This window comes from Sander lucioperca, chromosome 2 (genome assembly GCF_008315115.2).
Source record: "Sander lucioperca isolate FBNREF2018 chromosome 2, SLUC_FBN_1.2, whole genome shotgun sequence".
NCBI classification, from domain to species: Eukaryota; Metazoa; Chordata; class Actinopteri; order Perciformes; family Percidae; genus Sander; species Sander lucioperca.
Window position 1 is genome coordinate 35,696,689 of NC_050174.1, and position 20,000 is coordinate 35,716,688.

At 43.2% G+C, this 20,000-nt stretch overlaps 1 protein-coding gene across 2 annotated transcripts in view; it reads right to left on the reverse strand.

Annotated features, from left to right (window-relative positions):
• Positions 1–20,000, reverse strand: part of LOC116054164 (dihydropyrimidinase-related protein 2-like) — a 45,529-nt gene that overhangs the window by 16,736 nt on the left and 8,793 nt on the right. For both annotated transcript variants that reach the window (XR_004896169.1, XM_035996573.1), the window contains 9 exons: positions 19,514–19,678; positions 13,887–13,948; positions 13,665–13,745; positions 13,495–13,563; positions 11,025–11,145; positions 8,693–8,849; positions 7,296–7,437; positions 3,078–3,248; positions 1,021–1,200 (listed from right to left, as the gene is read on the reverse strand). Coding sequence is in view for 1 of the 2 variants with exons in the window: in XM_035996573.1 (XP_035852466.1) it covers positions 1,021–1,200; positions 3,078–3,248; positions 7,296–7,437; positions 8,693–8,849; positions 11,025–11,145; positions 13,495–13,563; positions 13,665–13,745; positions 13,887–13,948; positions 19,514–19,678 (1,148 nt within the window). In the remaining variant the exon portion in view is untranslated. The remainder of the gene's footprint in view (positions 1–1,020; positions 1,201–3,077; positions 3,249–7,295; positions 7,438–8,692; positions 8,850–11,024; positions 11,146–13,494; positions 13,564–13,664; positions 13,746–13,886; positions 13,949–19,513; positions 19,679–20,000) is intronic.

A 20,000-nucleotide genomic window follows, 5' to 3' on the forward strand; every position in this document is an offset into this window, starting at 1 on the left:
GCTGAAGCTCCTCAGAGCTGCATTCTCTCTCATTTCCAGCATGGAGCGACTCCACTGGCTCCAAAAACAAGACTTCTACTGCAGCTATCTCTTTATAGAACAGCAGGGCTGGCAGATGGATCTGTGAGTGTGTGTGTGTGTGTGTGTGTGGGTGTGTGTATGTATGTGTGTGTGTGTGTGTGTGTGTGTGTGTGTGTGTGTATGTGTGTGTGTGTGTGTGTGTGTGCGTATGTGTTGGGAGTGTATGTGTGTGTTGGGAGAGTGTGTCTGTCTGTCTGTCTGTGTGTGTGTGTGTGTGTGTGTGTGTGTGTGTGTGTGTGTGTGTGTGTGTGTGTGTGTTGGGAGTGTGTATGTGTGTGTGTGTGTGTGTGTGTGTGTGTTTTTGTGTGTTGGGAGGTTGGGTGTCTGTGTGTCTCTGTGTGTGTGTGTGTGTGTGTGTGTGTGTGTGTGTGTGTGTGTCTCTGTGTGTGTGTCTGTGTGTGTGTGTGTGTGTGTGTGTGTGTCTGTGTGTGTGTGTGTGTGTGTGTGTGTGTGTGTGTGTGTGTGTCTGTGTGTGTGTGTGTGTGTGTGTGTGTGTGTGTCTGTGTGTGTGTGTGTGTGTCTCTGTCTGTGTGTGTGTGTGTGTGTGTGTGTGTGTGTGTGTGTGTGTGTGTGTGTCTCTGTCTGTGTGTGTGTGTGTGTGTGTGTGTGTGTGTGTGTGTGTGTGTGTGTGTCTCCCCTGTTCTTTCTGACCACGGTGGTAAACCTGTATCAGGAGAAGTTAACCCTCTCCTTGATGTCATGTTGTTTACGGAGAAGGAGAACCAGGAAATGAGTCGGGGAGGAAACCCAACCCTACCAAGCCACGGCCGAGCCACGTGCATCACGTGGCGTGTAGTTCCGTTTCTGTAGAGGTGTACGTCAGGCTATGGCGTCGGGTCGGTATCTCCACGTACATACATACGTAGATTAAACACAGGACCGTAAGTCGGCCTTCAGTGCGCCTGCTCAGAGATGCGACTACGTGGCGTTGGACCTCACCCTGCTGCGGGCCTTTATCCTCTTGTACACGTGGTCGGAGAAGGGTTTGCGGCTGACGTAGCGGCCGCAGCCCTCCGTGGGGTGAAGGCTGCCGTCCTCCAACACTATCTTGCCCTGGCTGATCACCACCACCGGACCGCCACGCACTTCTGTGCCCTCGAAGATGTTGTACTCCACGGCCTGGAAAAGAGAAGAGATTTCAAGAAATGAACGACTTAAAAGGAGAATTCCGGTCCATTTCATCACGTAGCTCTGTTGTTTGGAAATGTGGAGTGCTGTCAGTAGCGAGAAAAACTAAACCAATCGGTGCTGCCTACACCGTGTTATCCTCCTGCTAGCGTTAGCACCAGGGGCGGAGCTAGGCTGTCAGTACAGTGGGGGCGGAGCTTCATCATGGGGCCCTCTGCTACGAAGCCATTTTAAAATTGTAACCGTTAAAAAATCGTAAAATATCTGATGATCATTATGTTATAATGTGTCACTTGTTGAGCCAAGCAAGCCTATAAGTCAGATAAAACACAAAGAAAAGACACATTTTTTAACAAGTTTGTGTTGACGAACAAAGAAAATGTTTCAGCACCACGGACAGCGACAGCCAATGGACAGCGATGGTGCTGAACAGGCCAAGAGCTCTCAATCAGTGCCACACTATATAACTGACATGGCACTATTATATATATGTTTGATAAGAAGAGCTGGATTATCATAACGTGAGATCATATGCAGTAATTAGCTCCTTTCAGCTAATAATCTGCAATGTGTCACTTTGGACCGCGTTATCGTCAAGTGACGCAAGATCGGCGGCGTTTTGAGGGGCCCCTAATTGGTACGGGGCCCTGGGGCGGCTGCACCCAAGCACCCACGCTATCTCCGCTACTGGTTAGCACCCAACAGGCTTAAACAGGAAAAAGCTACAAAAATGCAGGAAAAAAAATCAACAAAAATTTTATACATTTTATAAATTTATTTATTTTGTAAACGCTGAAAAAAGCGATCCAAAAAAATCGTTAAAAAAAATTGTTAAAAAATTGACAAAAACAATTTAAAAAAAAAACAAAAGGTGACAAAACAATTGTTAAAAAATTGATAAAAACATAATTAAAAAAACGTCAAAAAAGTGACAAAAAAATGGAAAGAAATAGACAAAAATGTAGAGAAAAGTGTAGAAATATTACAACAAAATGTTGAAATTTTGACCCAGAAAAACCCAAAGTTGCAGGTCGACGGGAAGACAACATGAGGGTTAAAAGATATCTTAATTTTGACAATCTAAAAAAACAAAAGACCTTTAATAAACAATAAAACTAAACGGCAACTATATTGCCAGGTAAAAAAATCTAATCAATTAAATAAAAATGTATCATTTCTGTTTTGTTTTTTATCTATAATATATCACTAAATATTTCACTACTGCAAAAAAGGCGACAGCGTGAATTTCCGTCCACTCTCGTGACGTTTCGTTAAAGAGTAAGATCCTTTTAGATTAACATGAAACAGCCCCGAAATCACCATCACCAAACCCACCAGACTCCATGTAAATAATCAGGACTTTTAGCGTGTATAGAGCCAGCATATTTCCACCAGACTCCATGTAAATAATCAGGACTTTTAGCGTGTATAGAGCCAGCATATTTCCACATGTAAATGGGTGAATTAAGGGTTTATTTCAACCAAACCAGAGTGGTGATTGTTGGAACAGTGGAAAGATGAACCAAGACGGCTTTTGATAGTTTTATTTAGTTTCTGTCCACTTTGAATGAAGTGTGTTTTACGATGATAAAAGTCCTGATTATTTACATGGAGTCTGGTGGAGTTTGGTGATGGTGATTTCGGGCTGTTTCATGTTAAACTAAAAGGATCTTACTCTTTAACTAAAAGGTCTATTTCTGTAGGGATCCTTTCATAATGTTGTCAGACACTTAGAATAAGTGTCTGACAACATATAGAATAATAATCTGAGTCTGTCAGCAGCAACAACAGAACTTTTAGTATAACGTCTCAACCTGTCTGGGACACATGAATGGTTAGAAACTGGGAGGATGAGACCGGCGTCTGACCAGGTTGTGGCTCTTGGCCGAGATGATCTTGGTGACGTCTGGGTCCCACAGCACGAGGTCGGCGTCCGAGCCCACGGCGATGCGCCCCTTACGGGGGAACAGGTTGAAGATCTTGGCTGCGTTCGTGCTCGTCACCGCCACAAACTGGTTCTCGTCCATCTTGCCAGTCACCTTTTAGAACAACAAATATTATTATTAGGGCTTTATTCAACCAAAGAAAAGCCTGAGTCGACTAGAGATGCACCGATAGACCGGCCGGTGACCGGAATTGGCCGGTTTTCACGTGCTCGGCCGTGACCGGTGACCAGCAGGTCAGTCTGACATATGGTGATTTCATGCCGGTCAACGCTCCAATTAACTGACAACATAAGTTATACCAGTTACAGTTCTCAAGACGCACACACACACGGACTCCACAGCACGGACTCTTTCTCCTTTCTCTCAACTTTCCCGCCGTGTGTCGGCGCTATTCTCCACATGTAGGAACCTGGTGAATTAACCTGCAACATGTCAGCTGTTTGGGAATTCTTCAGCGTGTGTGCAGAAGATAACAAGTTTGCAACATGCAACACCTGCAAGGAGAAAGTAGGGCGTGGAGGGACGACACCAAAAACCTAAATCACATTTCTTTAGTTGATATTGGATGTGAAAAGAAGGAAATGGTTCTAACATTGCTCTTTAGATGTGTGTGAATGTCCCACACCAGGAGTAATTTATATAGTTCTATTTTATAGTGATCCATTATCTGTTCAACACATGTTCTATTAAAGAAAAGATAGAACATAAATATGTGTGTGCTGTAAAGTGGTTAGAAAAAATGAAATCGGAATCGGCTAAAATCAGTATCAGCTGGTCTAACTCAAAGAAAATCAGAAATCAGAATCTGCCTAGAAAGTTGTAATCGGTGCATCTCTACTTTCAACCAATCGGTTGGCCATTGGGGAACAAACATCTGCACGTTATATCTATATGAACTAAATCGTCCACAGCCGGTAGCTGTTTGTCCATCAAAGCGTTTTTCCTGAGGCTGTTGTAAATTTTCAATGCTTTGCGTTAGATCCGTTAGATCCGTAGTTGAGATACACCTGATGGATTGTGGGTAACTTTAGCTTCAGCCATGCTGCTGTACAGTAAAGACATGTTTGTTGGACTAATAAAGGGTTAATGTTACGTCGTAGTCCGGGTTATGATAACAGTCAGTCCGTCCAGAAAAACGTGATTATGTGATCTCATAATTCAACGCATAATCAGCCAAAAAATTTTTTCAAATACGCCGCACTTTCGCCACATAAATTGCCGATTTCCGCGCAAAATATGCGGGGCTTGCATGATTTCATAATCCCCGCATTTTCGTTGCAAAAAAGTCCCATATATCTTAGCAGAAAGTTGAAAAATGTTGCGTTTACTTCACACAAGAGCAGCCGTTTCCCCCTGTTGCCATGGGAACGTTATGAAGTGACGTAATTACGCGACGTGAACATCATCGGAAAGCTGCAAACCCCGCGATGAAGCCACGATGAAACCGCAGTTTTTGCAAGTTCCCGCAATTTTATCGCATAAAATTGCATAAATATCCCGCATATTCCATCACATTTTTTAAGAAAACGTGACGCATAATCAAGGATTTTTGCCCAAAACAATCACAAAAAAACTCCAAATTTTTCTGGAAGGACTGAACAGTGAAGAATATAACAAACACCAAAGAGGCTTAGGGCCCTATTTTGCACCAGGGACGCACAATTTCAATAACGCAGCATTTCATTGTTATTTTAACAGAGCATTAGTAAAATGCTCCTAGGCTCGTGCACAGCGCGCACACTATGCTTGTTACACACACAGGGACGCACAGCAGCACACACACATGCAGAAGATTACAAATAAAAATATTACGGTGCAAATCCTCCATCATAACAGCAATGCTCTATCTGCACTACCTATATCAGTGTAAATAGTACCGGGACTTACAATCTCCGTTCCCAGGATCTTTTCCTTCTGTCTGTTCCAAAGGTCAGAACTGAGCTGGGAAAAAAGGCCTTTAAGTTTGCTGCTCCCTCTGCTTGGAACAATTTACAGAAATCCATGAAACTTACTGAGCTGGTCTCATTGGTCGCTTTTTAGCCTGCCTCTCTTAGTTATGCTATTATAACTCTAGACTGCTGTGGGAAGCTCCTTCCAAGTACACAATGAGCCGCTCCCTCTTCTCTCTTTTCACTTGTCTCCTTTTGTGTGCATCTTAGTCCCAGAAATGCCTGTTACTAACCTAGCTCTGGGGAGTTTTCTCCCCGGAGTCCCTTTGCTTCTTCTTCACCCAGAACATCGCCTTGGAATTGGGTGGCACCTACACCGGGGTCCTGGGTGCAGCTGACGCTATGGACTTACTACACCCTGCTACGCTCTACGATTCCCCGCAGTGTCCGACTGCGTCCTGCTGCGTCCACCCAGGCTGCTGTGCCACACTACACCCCGTAACGCCCTGCTGTGCCCTACTATGACATGAACTACTACGACTACCATTGTGATCACTGTTCCACCGTCTTTATTATGACTATTATTGCCACCATTCACCACTCCCCCAACTGGTGCTGTCAGACACCGCCTACCAAGAGTCTGGGTCTGTCCCAGGTTTCTTCCTAACAACAAAGAGAGTTTTTCCTCGCCACTGTCGCTATAGCTACTGCTAATGCTTGCTCTTGAGGCAACCACTGTAATAGTTGGGGCTTCGTAAAGTACAGAGTGTGGTCTAGACCTACTCTATCTGTAAAGTGTCTCGAGATAACTCTTGTTATGATTTGATACTATAAATAAAATTGAATTGAATTGAATTTTAAGAGGAAGTTGACTGACTTGGAGGCAGCCACATCTGGCTGCAGATGTTTTGACTGATGTGTTTAGGAGAGTGGTTGACTTTGAAAGATTTGCTGTGTCAGTTGTTTTATGTTTTCGGTGTTTTTGCGTATTTTCTGTTTATATGTACTGTATATGTGGTTGTACTGCTGCCTATCTTGGCCAGGACACTCTTGAAAAAGAGATGTTTAAGGTAAAATAAAAAAATAAATAAAAATAAATAAATGCTCCAAGGTCCAAACGCACCTGGCTTTTAAAGGGAATGGGAGATGATCTCTGATTGGTTGATTGCATGTTACACCCAGAACACCCCTCTGATTAATGAAGACACTAAGTACAACCCTTTAGAACCATGCACCCGGCACACGGACACTTTCTTCTGCCGTCAAACTAGCAAAAGTGGATTTGGACACGCCCTAAACACACCTGCACCAGGCGCTTCACGCCGTGCCCTTACATCGTTAAAATAGGACCCTAACCCTTATCTCTCTGCGACCAGAAACAAAGTGCAGCGCTCAGCGCAGAACCGACGCTCAGCGCTGCACGTTTAGAGTTTTAAGAAGAATGTTCAACTTTGGGTAAAAAGGAGAGATGTCAAAATATACGCGATAATGCAAATTCCTTTTAACGCCACTAATCAGTCCCTCCAGGATTCCGCTGCCTTTTTTTTTGAGATTGCTGAGGCCCAAAACGCCTGATTTTGTGGAAGCTTTTGTAAAATATTGCGATACAATTTGCGATGTCTTTTGTATGTTTGTTGTGAACAGTGAAATTTTTTTTTTTTTTTGTATAGTTCTTTCAAAATAAAAAGGTAACTTACTTTGGGGAGAATAAACTTACTCTGGGCTGAGTTGCATGTCACTTTTTTTTATATATTTTGGTAGCTTTTTTCTTCATTTTTGTTGTTTTTGTTCCGACTTTTTTGTGGTTTTCTCAGACATTTGTCACCTTTTTGTATATTTGTTGCTTTTTCCGACATTTTTGTACGCTTTTTGTCGCATTTTTGTTGACATGAAGCCCTAGAAAAGTCATCAAAAGAGTTCCTTAGCCATCACAGAATTTAGCAAATCAAGAAAAACATTTTTTTTAACAACAACCAGTTTCACAGCCTGAATATGAAAACTCTCTCTCTGCTTTTGGGGGAATTTCTGAGTCTCAGAGTCGGCAAATCTGCCAAATTCTTCTTTGAATGTCAGGTAATTGCAGTATAAAAAAACCCTTTCTTGTGTTTTTGGTTTGGTGCACAACTAGGCGGGTATGTATTGTGAACCCAAATTGATATACGGGCCGGATCTAAATCTGCAAGGGGCCGGATTTGGCCCACGGGCCTTGAGTTTGACACGTGGTCTGAAAAGTGGGTCGCATCAAACTCACCACACATTTGTCCCAGATCAGGGACATCCTCTCCTCGGTGCCGTTGGTTCCCTCTGGGATCAGAGTGAAGTTATCTTTGCCTATCGCACGCTGAGAAGTCTGGTACGTGCAGTGGGCACTCCCGGTCACCTGCAGGTCCCCGCTGCAAAGGAAAGAAAGCAAGGAAACTAAAAATATACCTTTCATTCTACGGCGAAGTCTCGTCACGAATCTTTGGTCTGAACTGGACTTCAGGGCGTTTTCACACCGACAGCCTTTAGTTCGGTTGAATCGAACTACAGTCCGTTTGCCCCGCTGGTGCGGCTCGTTTGGGCAGGTGAGAACGCGGCAATTAGAGAATGTCCAACTTACTGCACATTTAAAAAAGCACCTTAAACAACTTCTTAAAAGTTCCCAGTTATGTCATCATTTTGACTAATCTTATTGATGTAATGTAACCTGCTTGAATGTGTGCTAATGTGTTTTTTTGTTTGATATTGTATATTGTCATATTCTTTTGTGTTGCATTATCTTGTATGTTGTTGTTTTCCTGCCTCGGAACTACAGGTGAAAATTAGCATTTATGCTATAACCTGGCTCATTTACAGTCTGTACAAAAAAAATCAAACTCTGGTGCGCACCAAAAGCGGACCAAACAAGCAAACCGAGACCTGCTTGAAGAGGTGGTCTCGGTACGCTTTCAATCAAACTCTGGAGCGGGTCGTTTGTGATGAGAACGTGATCCGTACTCGAACCGCACCAACTATACGTACTCCGCAAGTCTGAGCTGATGTCTCCTGTAGTCAGGTGTGTCCAGCAGTCTGAGCTGATGTCTCCTGTAGTCAGGTGTGTCCTCCAGTCTGAGCTGATGTCTCCTGTAGTCAGGTGTGTTCAGCAGCAGAGCAGCAAACTGTAGCAGCTTGCAGTGTTTCTCTCACAGAAATAAACTGCAGTCAAGCTCGCCGTCCGTCACTCGTATCTCCGTGGTCAAACCAGCTGGCGCTAAAGTTGGAGACAGACGCCGGCAGAGCAGAGCGAAGTCTCGGTGACCAGAGCAGACGTAGTCACGTCTCTCGCGAAACAATGTCGGATAATTGTAATGAAATGAGCTGGTTTGACCACTAGACCAGAACACAGGACTTTCTTCCTGTATTTACTTTCTTGATCCCGCCCCCCGACGTATCCGACCAATAGGAGGGCTGGACGTTCTTGCCTGATTTGTAATGACGCATTTTGGTACGCTTGGATTTTTCCAGGTGTGAAACCAAACTATACCGACCGAGGGCAAATCGCTCCAAGTTTACTACCTCACCACCTGATTTGGACCAAAGCAAACGAACTACAGGTGTGAAAACGCCCTTAGTCTTTCAGAAACCAAAGGAAAACGCCGTAACGTGTGTGTGGCACGGAGCCCCTACCAGGACAGCAGAGAGTTGAGGTAGTCGGGGGTGGTGGGGTCGGGACTGAGCGGAGGAGAGGTCACGTAGGCGGCCGCCTTGGCCCAGTTCTTGCTCCAGTAATGAGTCCCATCTGTGCCCAAGCTGGCCGATATGGGCTCTCCGTAAACCACGGCACCTACGGGGAGGAGACCGTTGATGCATAAAACTGTACGAGTGAAGCCAAAACATCTGCTCTCTGTCTCCAGAGTCAGAACTAAACAGGGGGAAGCAGCGTTCAGTTTTTATGCGCCACATATTTGGAACAAACTCCCAGAAAACTGCAGGTCTGCTGCAACTCTCAGTTCATTTAAATCAAGGCTGAAGACCTACAGTCATGTGAAAAAATTAGGACACCCATGCTAAAGTTGACTAAAAAGAGGAATAAAAAAAAATCATCTTTAGGAAATTGATCTGAATGCCTTCATTAAAAAAATTTGGAAAAATCCAATCTTTAAGGACACCAATTTTCTTTGTGAATGAATAATGTATCGTAAATAAATAAATGTTCTTCCTTAAAATACAGGAGGCATAAGTCAGTACACCCCTATGTTAAATTCCCATAGAGGCAGGCAGACTTTAATTTTGAAAGGCCAGTTATTTCATGGATCCAGGATACTATGCATCCTGATAAAGTTCCCTTGGCCCCCACATCATCACATACCCTTCACCATACCCCCACATCATCACATACCCTTCACCATACCCCCACATCATCACATACCCTTCACCATACCCCCACATCATCACATACCCTTCACCATACCCCCACATCATCACATACCCTTCACCATACCCCCACATCATCACATACCCTTCACCATACCCCCACATCATCACATACCCTTCACCATACCCCACATCATCACATACCCTTCACCATACCCCCACATCATCACATACCCTTCACCATACCCCCACATCATCACATACCCTTCACCATACCCCCACATCATCACATACCCTTCACCATACCCCCCACATCATCACATACCCTTCACCATACCCCCACATCATCACATACCCTTCACCATACCCCCACATCATCACATACCCTTCACCATACCCCCACATCATCACATACCCTTCACCATACCCCCCACATCATCACATACCCTTCACCATACCCCCCACATCATCACATACCCTTCACCTTTGTTCACATGACTGTATCTTTTTGATGTTGCCTTTCTTTAAATAACTGCTCATTTCTTATATTGAAGTTGCATTGTTGAAACTGAATGAGAATCTATATAAGCATATAAAGAGAAATTCCTACTATCTGCTTTTATATATTTAACTGTTGTAACTGCTTTTCTTAGATAAAATACGAGAATGAAAGTTACAGTGCAGTCTGTTTTTAATTTTTTAATCTGTTTTCATGTAAAGCAATTTGAATTGCCCTGTTGCTGACATGTGCTATACAAATAAAGCTGCCTTGCCTAAAAAGTGTCAAAAAATGCATAAAAAATGCGTCAAAAAAACAAACTTGTCACACATGTAAAGCAACATTGCGTAACATTTGTATTTTTGTTAGAGATGCACCGATTACAACTTTCTAGGCAGATTCTGATTTCTGATTTTCTTTGAGTTAGACCAGCTGATACTGATTTTAGCCGATTCCGATTTCATTTTTTCTAACCACTTTACAGCACACACACATATTTATTTTCTATCTTTTCTTTAATAGAACATGATAGATGTGTGTTGAACAGATAATGCATCACTATAAAATAGAACTATATAAATGACTCCTGGTGTGGGACATTCACACACATCTAAAGAGCAATGTTAGAACCATTTCCTTCTTCTCACATCCAATATCAACTAAAGAAATGTGATTTTAGGTTTTTGGTGTCGTCCCTCCACGCCCTACTTTCTCCTTGCAGGTGTTGCATATTGTAAACTTGTTATCTTCTGCACACACGCTGAAGAATTCCCAAACAGCTGACATGTTGCAGGTTAATTCACCAGGTTCCTACATGTGGAGAATAGCGCCGACACACGGCGGAGAAGTTGAGAGAAAGGAGAAAGAGAGCGTGCTGTGGCGGCGTCCGTGCTGTGGCGTCCGTGTGTGTGTGCGTCTTGAGAACTGTAACTGGTATAACTTATGTTGTCAGTTAATTGGAGCGTTGACCGGCATGAAATCACCATATGTCAGACTGACCTGCTGGTCGCCGGCCGGTCTATCGGTGCATCTCTAATTTTTGTGACCGTCCATCTTTAGATACAGTCTACGGAGAAGGCCAGGATGATGGCAGACTCAGGCGTCCAGTAAATATACAGAGAAAAAGTTAAAAATGTCTCTTCTTACCTCTTTTCCTTGCAAGGGCGATGACATCAGCGGCACTCTTGCTCATCACCTTGGTGACGTAGAGGGGGCAGTTGGTCTGGTTGGCAATGGTTACGGAGCGGTTGACCGCCTCGGCCTCCACCTGCACACACACACACACACACACACAGACAGAGACACACACACACACACACAGATATACACACACAGATACACACACACGCACACACACAGACAGACAGACAGAGACACACACCGAGATATACACACACACAGACACACACACAGACAGAGACACACACACACACACAGATATACACACACAGATACACACACACGCACACACACACACACACACACAGACAGACAGAGACACACACCGAGATATACACACACACAGACAGAGACACACACACACACCGAGATATACACACACAGATACACACACACGCACACACACACAGACAGACAGAGACACACACCGAGATATACACACACACAGACACACACACAGACAGAGACACACACACACAGACAGACAGACAGACAGATATACACAGACAGACAGACAGACAGACAGACACACACAGACACACACACACAGACACACACACAGACAGAGACACACACACACAGACAGACAGACAGACAGATATACACAGACAGACAGACAGACAGACAGACAGACAGACAGACACACACAGACACAGACACACACACACAGACACACACACACACACACACACACACACACACACAGTCATCAGCAGCTGGTTCCCAGACCGGTTTCTCTTCTCTCCTTCACTGTATTCTGGGTACTGGGTATTCTTGGGTACCGAAACCCGGTCCCAATATGGCGCCGGATCCTAAACGACCGCCATCTACTACAGTTGTTCCGATACCAGTATTGGAGAGGCCTCTGGTAATGCCTAAAATGCCGGTATCAGCGAGTATGCACTATGCACCGATCAAATACCGTGTAAGTTAGCTCCGTTGTGACCCAAACGAAATCTGCAATGGAATTAGGCGGAGCGTTTTTCTGCTTGGGGTGGATGCACCGAAAATCGGATTCGGCTGAATATTGGGCTTTTTGACGGTGGTTCGGTTTCTGCTGAACCTTAGAATTTATCCCACCGAACCGAACCCTACGCTTGCACTCCGCGTGCTACGCTGGTCGCCGTAATGACGGCGCCGTTGATTACGGGAAGGTGGTTACGTAGGTGGAGCGTTCAATGCAGCAGGCTGTGAGGAAGTGAAAATGGAACTGGTGAGCAGAAAAAGTGTAGTTTGGCAGAACTTTCAGTCAAAAGGCCACATTTTTTACTTTTTTTCCACGTTTTCGATGCTATTTTTCACTAACACCAACTTATTACCAATAGTTTTTAACGTATTTTTGGAATTCATGGTCAATAAATCTCCTTATTAACCTAATTTTGAAATGATGAATGATTTTGAATATTAGAGGAACGTATGTTGATGGAGAATCACAGACAGGATGTCAAAGTTTAGTCAGGTTTTGAAAGCATTTAAATTTTTTCAAATGCTATAAAATTGAATTCCCACTATTCAATGAAAGTAGTAATCGAGAACTTGCAATTGCAAAAAAGTCACAGATATATCTAGGGCTGCCACCTCTTAGTCGATTAGTCGACCGTTTTGGTCTTAGTCGACTAAGATTTCTTTAGTTGAGTCATTTTTTATGCTTATTCATGCTTAATTACTCATTTCCAAGAAACTTATGAGCACATTTCTGGTAAACACAAGATTTAAAGTGGTGCTTTTGCAGGATTAATTGTGGAGAAAGTTCAGTTTTACAGATGGTTCACTAACTACATTTATATTGTGCTTTTCTAGTCTTAACCACCTCTCAAAGAGCACAGCTCTGTCGATTACATCAACTAATCCATTAATCGACAAAATCATATAAGTGTTAGTCGACTAAGAATTTCTTTAGTCGAGGACAGCCCTACATATATCTTAGCAGAAAGTTGAAAAATGTTGCGTTTACTTCACACAAGAGCAGCCGTTTCCCCCTGTTGCTATGGGAACATTAAGAACTGATGTAATTACGCGACGTGAACATCATCGAAAAGCTGCAAACCCCGCGATGAAGCCACAATGAAACCGCAGTTTTTGCAAGTTCCCGCAATTTCATCGCATAAAATTGCATAAATATCCCGCATATTCCATCACGTGTTTTAAGAAAACGTGCCGCATAATCAAGGATTTTTGCCCAAAACAATCACAAAAAAACTCCGCATTTTTCTGGAAGGACTGGTTTTAGCACCGGTATCGAAAAAAAAAAACTAAAAACCAACAATACCCAACCCTAATCACACCGCTGTCAAAAGTACGGCCGTTTGACTGTTTCTGACTTCTCACAGAGTCCATGTTCCGTCTCAAACTTTTGAGCTCTTTTCGGAGGCCTTCTCTTTGTCGATGTCTTCTCTCTTTTGGCTACAGTTCCTGAGAAACCAGACCTCCATCTTACCTCCTCTGGGCGGCTGAGCACGTGGCCTTCAGGGCCAGAGATCCCCAGCTCCAGAATACGTCTCTGCTCCTGAAGAATCCACACAGAAAACATTATAATCCCAAAATGCCAATTACTTACTTACTGCACACAGCTGAGACTTGACCAAGGTTATCTTTTGGTTCAGTTACCTCTGCAATGATGTCTCCGTTCTCAGCATGCACCTGTGCAATGGCTCCGAGGTCTCTGATGACGCTGAACACCTCATAGATCTAAAATAAAATATATATATGATAGAACCAGGTCAGCTCGGAGGGCAGCCGTCTACGCCAAACACATCTAACAGCCTCAAAACAAAATGCTGTGACAGACAGCTGTAGCGCTCGCTAATATCACGCGGAAGCCGAGCATACCTCAGAGTCAGAAAGTTGGAAAACATCCTTATAAGCCAAATAGACCAGGAAAGAGTTGACACCTGAAGATAGAAAACTTATGAGAGAAAAGCAGCCAAAAGGTGGAATAAAGAGAGCAAAAAGAAGGAAAACTCAGAGCAAAAAGAGACAAGTAAAAACAGAAGGATAGAAATTACAAAGCAGAAACATTTAGTTTTAAGCGCTGTGAAAAGTGGCCGACTTTCCCCCCCTCCCCCCCTAACCCTACAGTCACATTAGGTACAAAAAGACAGCGACACGCACTCGCTGGATGGCCGCTCCTGGGCGTGCCTAGCCTACTCAAGTCAAGTCAAGTCAGCGTTATTGTCAGATGTGAAATACATGCATGACATATGGCACAAATTAAATTTCAGTCCTCTCGGACCCACGGTGCAAAATGCAAAAGTTTTCTATAAATAGAAAAGACAAAGAATAAACAATCAACAATTTAACATGATATAAAAATAAACAATCACAATCACAACCAAGGCACTTGAGTATTTACATGACGAAATAAAATAGGATAAATAAAAAGTATTTAAAGTATTTTAACTAGGGCTGTCAGCATTAACGCGTTAATCGCGATGCGATTAAGGGCCGCCGCGATGCGATTGTTTTTTAATCGCATTAATCGCAGTAATTCAGAGAAATTAAAAGAAATTAATTGTTTGACAGCCCTATTTAGGAGTTACTAAACACTATATTGACTCCGGTAAGGATAGGGATTTTTAGTTTTTTTAGTTAGGTACTTGGAGGGATGGTGCAGTAATGACAGATTCACACATTTTTCTTTTGTTTACAGTAAATAATTACAAATCTTAAAATCAAGTTCATAAAGTAACTTTCTTTGCATTCATTTGATTCCCAATCAAGATACACTGGTAAGAATGGCTTTCCATTGTTAATATGGACTTAAAAACTGTTCTGAAATGCAAAATAAACTAGGGCTGTCAATCGATTAAAAAAATGTAATCTAATTAATTACAGACTCTGTGATTAATTAATCGAAATTAATCACATACATAATTAACGGTGCCTGAACCGATACTTTTTAAGAAAGTAAAAAAAGAAAAGAAAACAAAGGGTACTAAACAACAGTTGGTGACATTAAAGAACGGCTTGTTTATTGCTAAGGCCATATGGTCAACATTAAATGATTTAATAATAATGTATAACAATAACAATAACTTATTTCACTAGTAAATTGCTGTTGACCGACAAAAACAACCACCAGATAGGAAAAGGACATTTACAATAACTTCAAATGCACCATGAAGCTGTAGTTTACCAGTTTCATTGAACGCACCGTCTGTGTTTTTCCGACGGCAGCTCGGCAGCTGCAGATTGTTACATCCTGGTGTTGAGTCACAGTCCTCTACAGTAAAACACAGTCAAACTTTACACCGTTCAGCGTTAGCTGTCAGCATTTTAACCGTGTTTAATCGAGCTACTAGCTAGCGGTAGGCTAACGTTAGCTGCTGTTGAGTATAGTGTTAACTAGCTAGCGGTAGGCTAACGTTAGCTGCTGTTGGGTATAGTGTTAACTAGCTAGTGGTAGGCTAACGTTAGCTGCTGTTGAGTATAGTGTTAACTAGCTAGTGGTAGGCTAACGTTAGCTGCTGTTGAGTATAGTGTTAACTAGCTAGCGGTAGGCTAACGTTAGCTGCTGTTGAGTATAGTGTTAACTAGCTAGAGGTAAGCTAACGTTAGCTGCTGTTGAGTATAGTGTTAACTAGCTAGCGGTAGGCTAACGTTAGCTGCTGTTGAGTATAGTGTTAACTAGCTAGCGGTAGGCTAACGTTAGCTGCTGTTGACTATAGTGTTAACTAGCTAGAGGTAAGCTAACGTTAGCTGCTGTTGAGTATAGTGTTAACTAGCTAGAGGTAAGCTAACGTTAGCTGCTGTTGAGTATAGTGTTAACTAGCTAGCGGTAGGCTAACGTTAGCTGCTGTTGAGTATAGTGTTAACTAGCTAGCGGTAGGCTAACGTTAGCTGCTGTTGAGTATAGTGTTAACTAGCTAGAGGTAAGCTAACGTTAGCTGCTGTTGAGTATAGTGTTAACTAGCTAGCGGTAGGCTAACGTTAGCTGCTGTTGACTATAGTGTTAACTAGCTAGCGGTATGTTTCGGTATGCGGTATGCGTTCATTTTTTTAACGCGTTATTTTTTCTCAGATTAATTAATCGAAATCAACGCGTTATTTTGACAGCCCTAAAAATAATAGAATTTTAATCATGTGATAAAATATGCGATTAATCGTGATTAACTATAGAAATTCAGCGATTAAAAAAAAATAATCGTTTGACAGCCCTAATTTTAACAGGTGAGGTAGAGCGGTGTAGTGCAAATAAACAGGGGAAAGTGAAATGTGCAGTCCCTGAATACAGAGTGTGTGAGTGGTGTTGGGGGGGGGGGGGGTAGGTGGGGGGGTGCAGTCCCAGTCTGTGGCGGGGGGCAGAGGGGGGAGTGAGGAGGGAGGGAGTGATGGACTCCTGGCTGCTTGGCAAAAGTAAACAGAAATGTTCTGGTGCTACCTTCAAGCACGTCCCCTAGGTCTTACAAGTCACTCAGAGGTAGAGCTGGGCAATATATCGATATTATATCGATATCGTGATATGAGACTAGATATCCTCTTAGATTTTGGATATCGTGATATCGTAATATTGCATAAGTGGTGTCTTTTCCTGGTTTTAACACTAGAAGTGCCGGAATTCCATAACTACTAGAACTGCCGTGAGTGGTCATTTTGACCGCCAGATTCCAAACTCTATAATCTCTCATGATAAATACCTAATTGCATATTGTATTATGTATTGTGTTAGGATATCTTTAGAAAAACGTAATAACACCGAAATGTACATTTTTACGAGTTTAATTATACATTTGAGTAGTAATACGTGTTTCAATAATTCATATCATGGCATAGTAAACCGTAATTATTTCATACATCAATATTCTGAAAAATACGGTGTGGAAATTCATTCAACTTAACTCATAAACAGCCAAATAACAATTATAAGTATCTTATTTGAACATTTAGCTATAACCTAACCTGGCACTGCCTCCGTTTTGGCGTCTGCTGCGGTGCGCAGCGCTGCTCGGACCGTGAGCCGCCATTTTTCCTCCATAAACTCCGCTCTCAGCTCTCTGCCAGTTGCTGCATAAACTTCCTCCCGACAATTTTACTGCTGGTGCACTCCTTGGAGAGGATGTGGGCAATGATTCCAGCCAGTTCGAGGATGTATAAAGTTATATGAACATGTAAACAGCCACCGGCCATCTACGTGTACGGCGCCTTTCACAGAGCGAGCGCCCGGTGTTTGCCTTCTGATTCAGAACAGAGTGCCTCCACGCCGTAGTAGCCTACGTTACCATCTCTGGCTGATGCCCACACTTGTTACTCGAGACCGCTAGTTACGTTGCTCTGACAGAGACTATGGTAGTTACTAAGCAACCAAGATGCATCTTCAACCGCGCCAAAAATTAAAAACAATACCGCGAAAATCCGAGCGGTCAATATGACCGTGTATGGCCGAAATAGGTAAAAGTGACTGTATTTTCTTTGCCTTTTGTGTAATGTATATAAAAACAATTTTAAATTAAAATACAGACTATTTTAGGAAAAGTCAGGCAGCAGCAGGATTGTATTCAGCAAAGTTATTACACATATACATTTCAAAACGGTCAAAATGACCGCCATGGCCGTTCTAGTGTTAAAGGCTGCATTACTGAAATTACCAGACTGTTGTAACTGTTCTATTATTTGCCTTTACTCACTTAGTCATTATATCCACATTACTGATGATTATTTATCAAAAATCTCATTGTCTCATAGTCAACGCCACAATATCGTTGCGGTATCGATATCGAGGTATTTGGTCTAAAATATGGTGATATTTGATTTTCTCCATATCGCCCAGCCCTATTCAGAGGTATTGTCAAGTCACAAGAACGATGTTTTTGGATTTAAACGTATTTCTTTCTCGACAGAGGTAACAAAATATACGAGATAAAATGCCAAACATATCAGAAACACACAGAAATACAATGTCCTGAAGCGTTTCCACCATCTTGAATGATTTTCTTAGACTCAAGCAACCAACGTGCATACGTCACGCTGCCTTCACTCCGATTGGCAGTCGCTTTGTGGCATGGCTCAGCATTTGCACAAAATAGACTTCCACTCCCGTTGAAAACGAATGGCGGCCTGTCTCTTTGTCTCTGTCTCTTGTAGCTAATGTGACTGTAGGGTTACAATGTCTGAGACTTCTGTAGCACCGAGGCTACATCCACACTGCTACCTTTCGGTTTAAAAACTAAATATCTTTTGCTACGTTTACGCCTTGCGTCCACACTACTCCGGCGTTTCCGAGCCCCTAAAACTTTAAAGCAACACTATGTAACTTTTCCCGCATCGGTCCCCCAACGGGTTGGAAGCTGAATTGTCCCATTACATTACATTGCCCAGTTCATTCAAACTACAGAACTTGAATAATGTAATGTAATGTAATGTAATGGACAATTCCGCTTCCAACCTGTAGGGGGACCGAAGCGGGAAAAGTTACATAGTGTTGCTTTAACATTTGGAAACACTGCTGCACCCGTTTGAAGTTTGAAAACTGGGAACTATATTCTCAGAAGGCGAAGCACGGCTACTTCTGCTACTTGGGCGGAGTGATTTGCTCGCAGCACCTGAGAAGCCCCGTGGTGAGGAGCAGAGAGATCGCTCAGAGTTGGAGTAATAATCACTCCGCCCAAGTAGCAGAAGTAGCCGTGCTTTGCCTTCTGAGAATATAGTTCCCAGTATGTATACGTTAGAAGATGGCTGTGTGTCATGTGACCTTGTTATTTGTACACGCTGTGACTCTACAAATCACAACATGTAAATAGGAACATGTTGGAGTTATTTTGTCACTTATTGGGAGCAGTAGACTAGATGGAGCCGGTTACCTCCAGGATCTGTGCTAAGCTAGGCTAGATGGAGCCGGTTACCTCCAGGATCAGTGCTAAGCTAGGCTAGATGGAGCCGGTTACTTCCAGGATCTGTGCTAAGCTAGGCTAGATGGAGCCGGTTACCTCCAGGATCTGTGCTAAGCTAGGCTAGATGGAGCCGGTTACCTCCAGGATCTGTGCTAAGCTAGGCTAGATGGAGCCGGTTACCTCCAGGATCTGTGCTAAGCTAGGCTAGATGGAGCCGGTTGCCTCCAGGATCTGTGCTAAGCTAGGCTAGATGGAGCCGGTTACTTCCAGGATCTGTGCTAAGCTAGGCTAGATGGAGCCGGTTACCTCCAGGATCTGTGCTAAGCTAGGCTAGATGGAGCCGGTTACCTCCAGGATCTGTGCTAAGCTAGGCTAGATGGAGCCGGTTACCTCCAGGATCTGTGCTAAGCTAGGCTAGCGGTGGTTGCGTCAGACAGAGTTACAACACGCACGGAGATGAGAAGTGTATGTCTGGACTTATCTAACTCTGGGGGATACGGGGAATAAGACAAAGTCCCAATAAGTCGCGTGTTCCTTTAAAAAAAAAAAAAAACGTAGTAGTGTAGATGTAGCCTAAAGTCAGAGATTTTTTAGACGCGATGCATGTGGAGATGGGATCTGAATGCGTACCGTGATCCTTCACCAGGGCCTCCATCTCTTCCTGAGTGCCTTTGTTCCACTCGGTGATGTCCACATGCAGGGAGTAGTCGCAGCAGCACTTGCTATCAGCCCACTCCCTCCACTGTTTGAAAGCTGCAACCAGGCTGACGCCGGGCTCCGGCACCACGTGGTCGACTGCAAAACACAAACAAACACAAACAGGTTGGATGTAATGTGCACCGGCAAACTGCATCATTGAATCATACGCTTCACGGCACGCACATCTGCGATGTTATAACCCCTGCAACAGTTCCACTGTGCTTTTAAACTGGTTGACAACACACGTGGGAATATACGATGCACATACTAGAGGTAGGGGGAGAAAAGTAGTTTCTTAGGCTACGTTCACACCGCAAGTCTTAAAGCGTAATTCTCACCAAAATGTTTTTTTGTGAATGAACCTGAGTCAAACTTTCGTTTAAAAGCATATTTAGGACGGAAGCGCCACTTTTAAGAC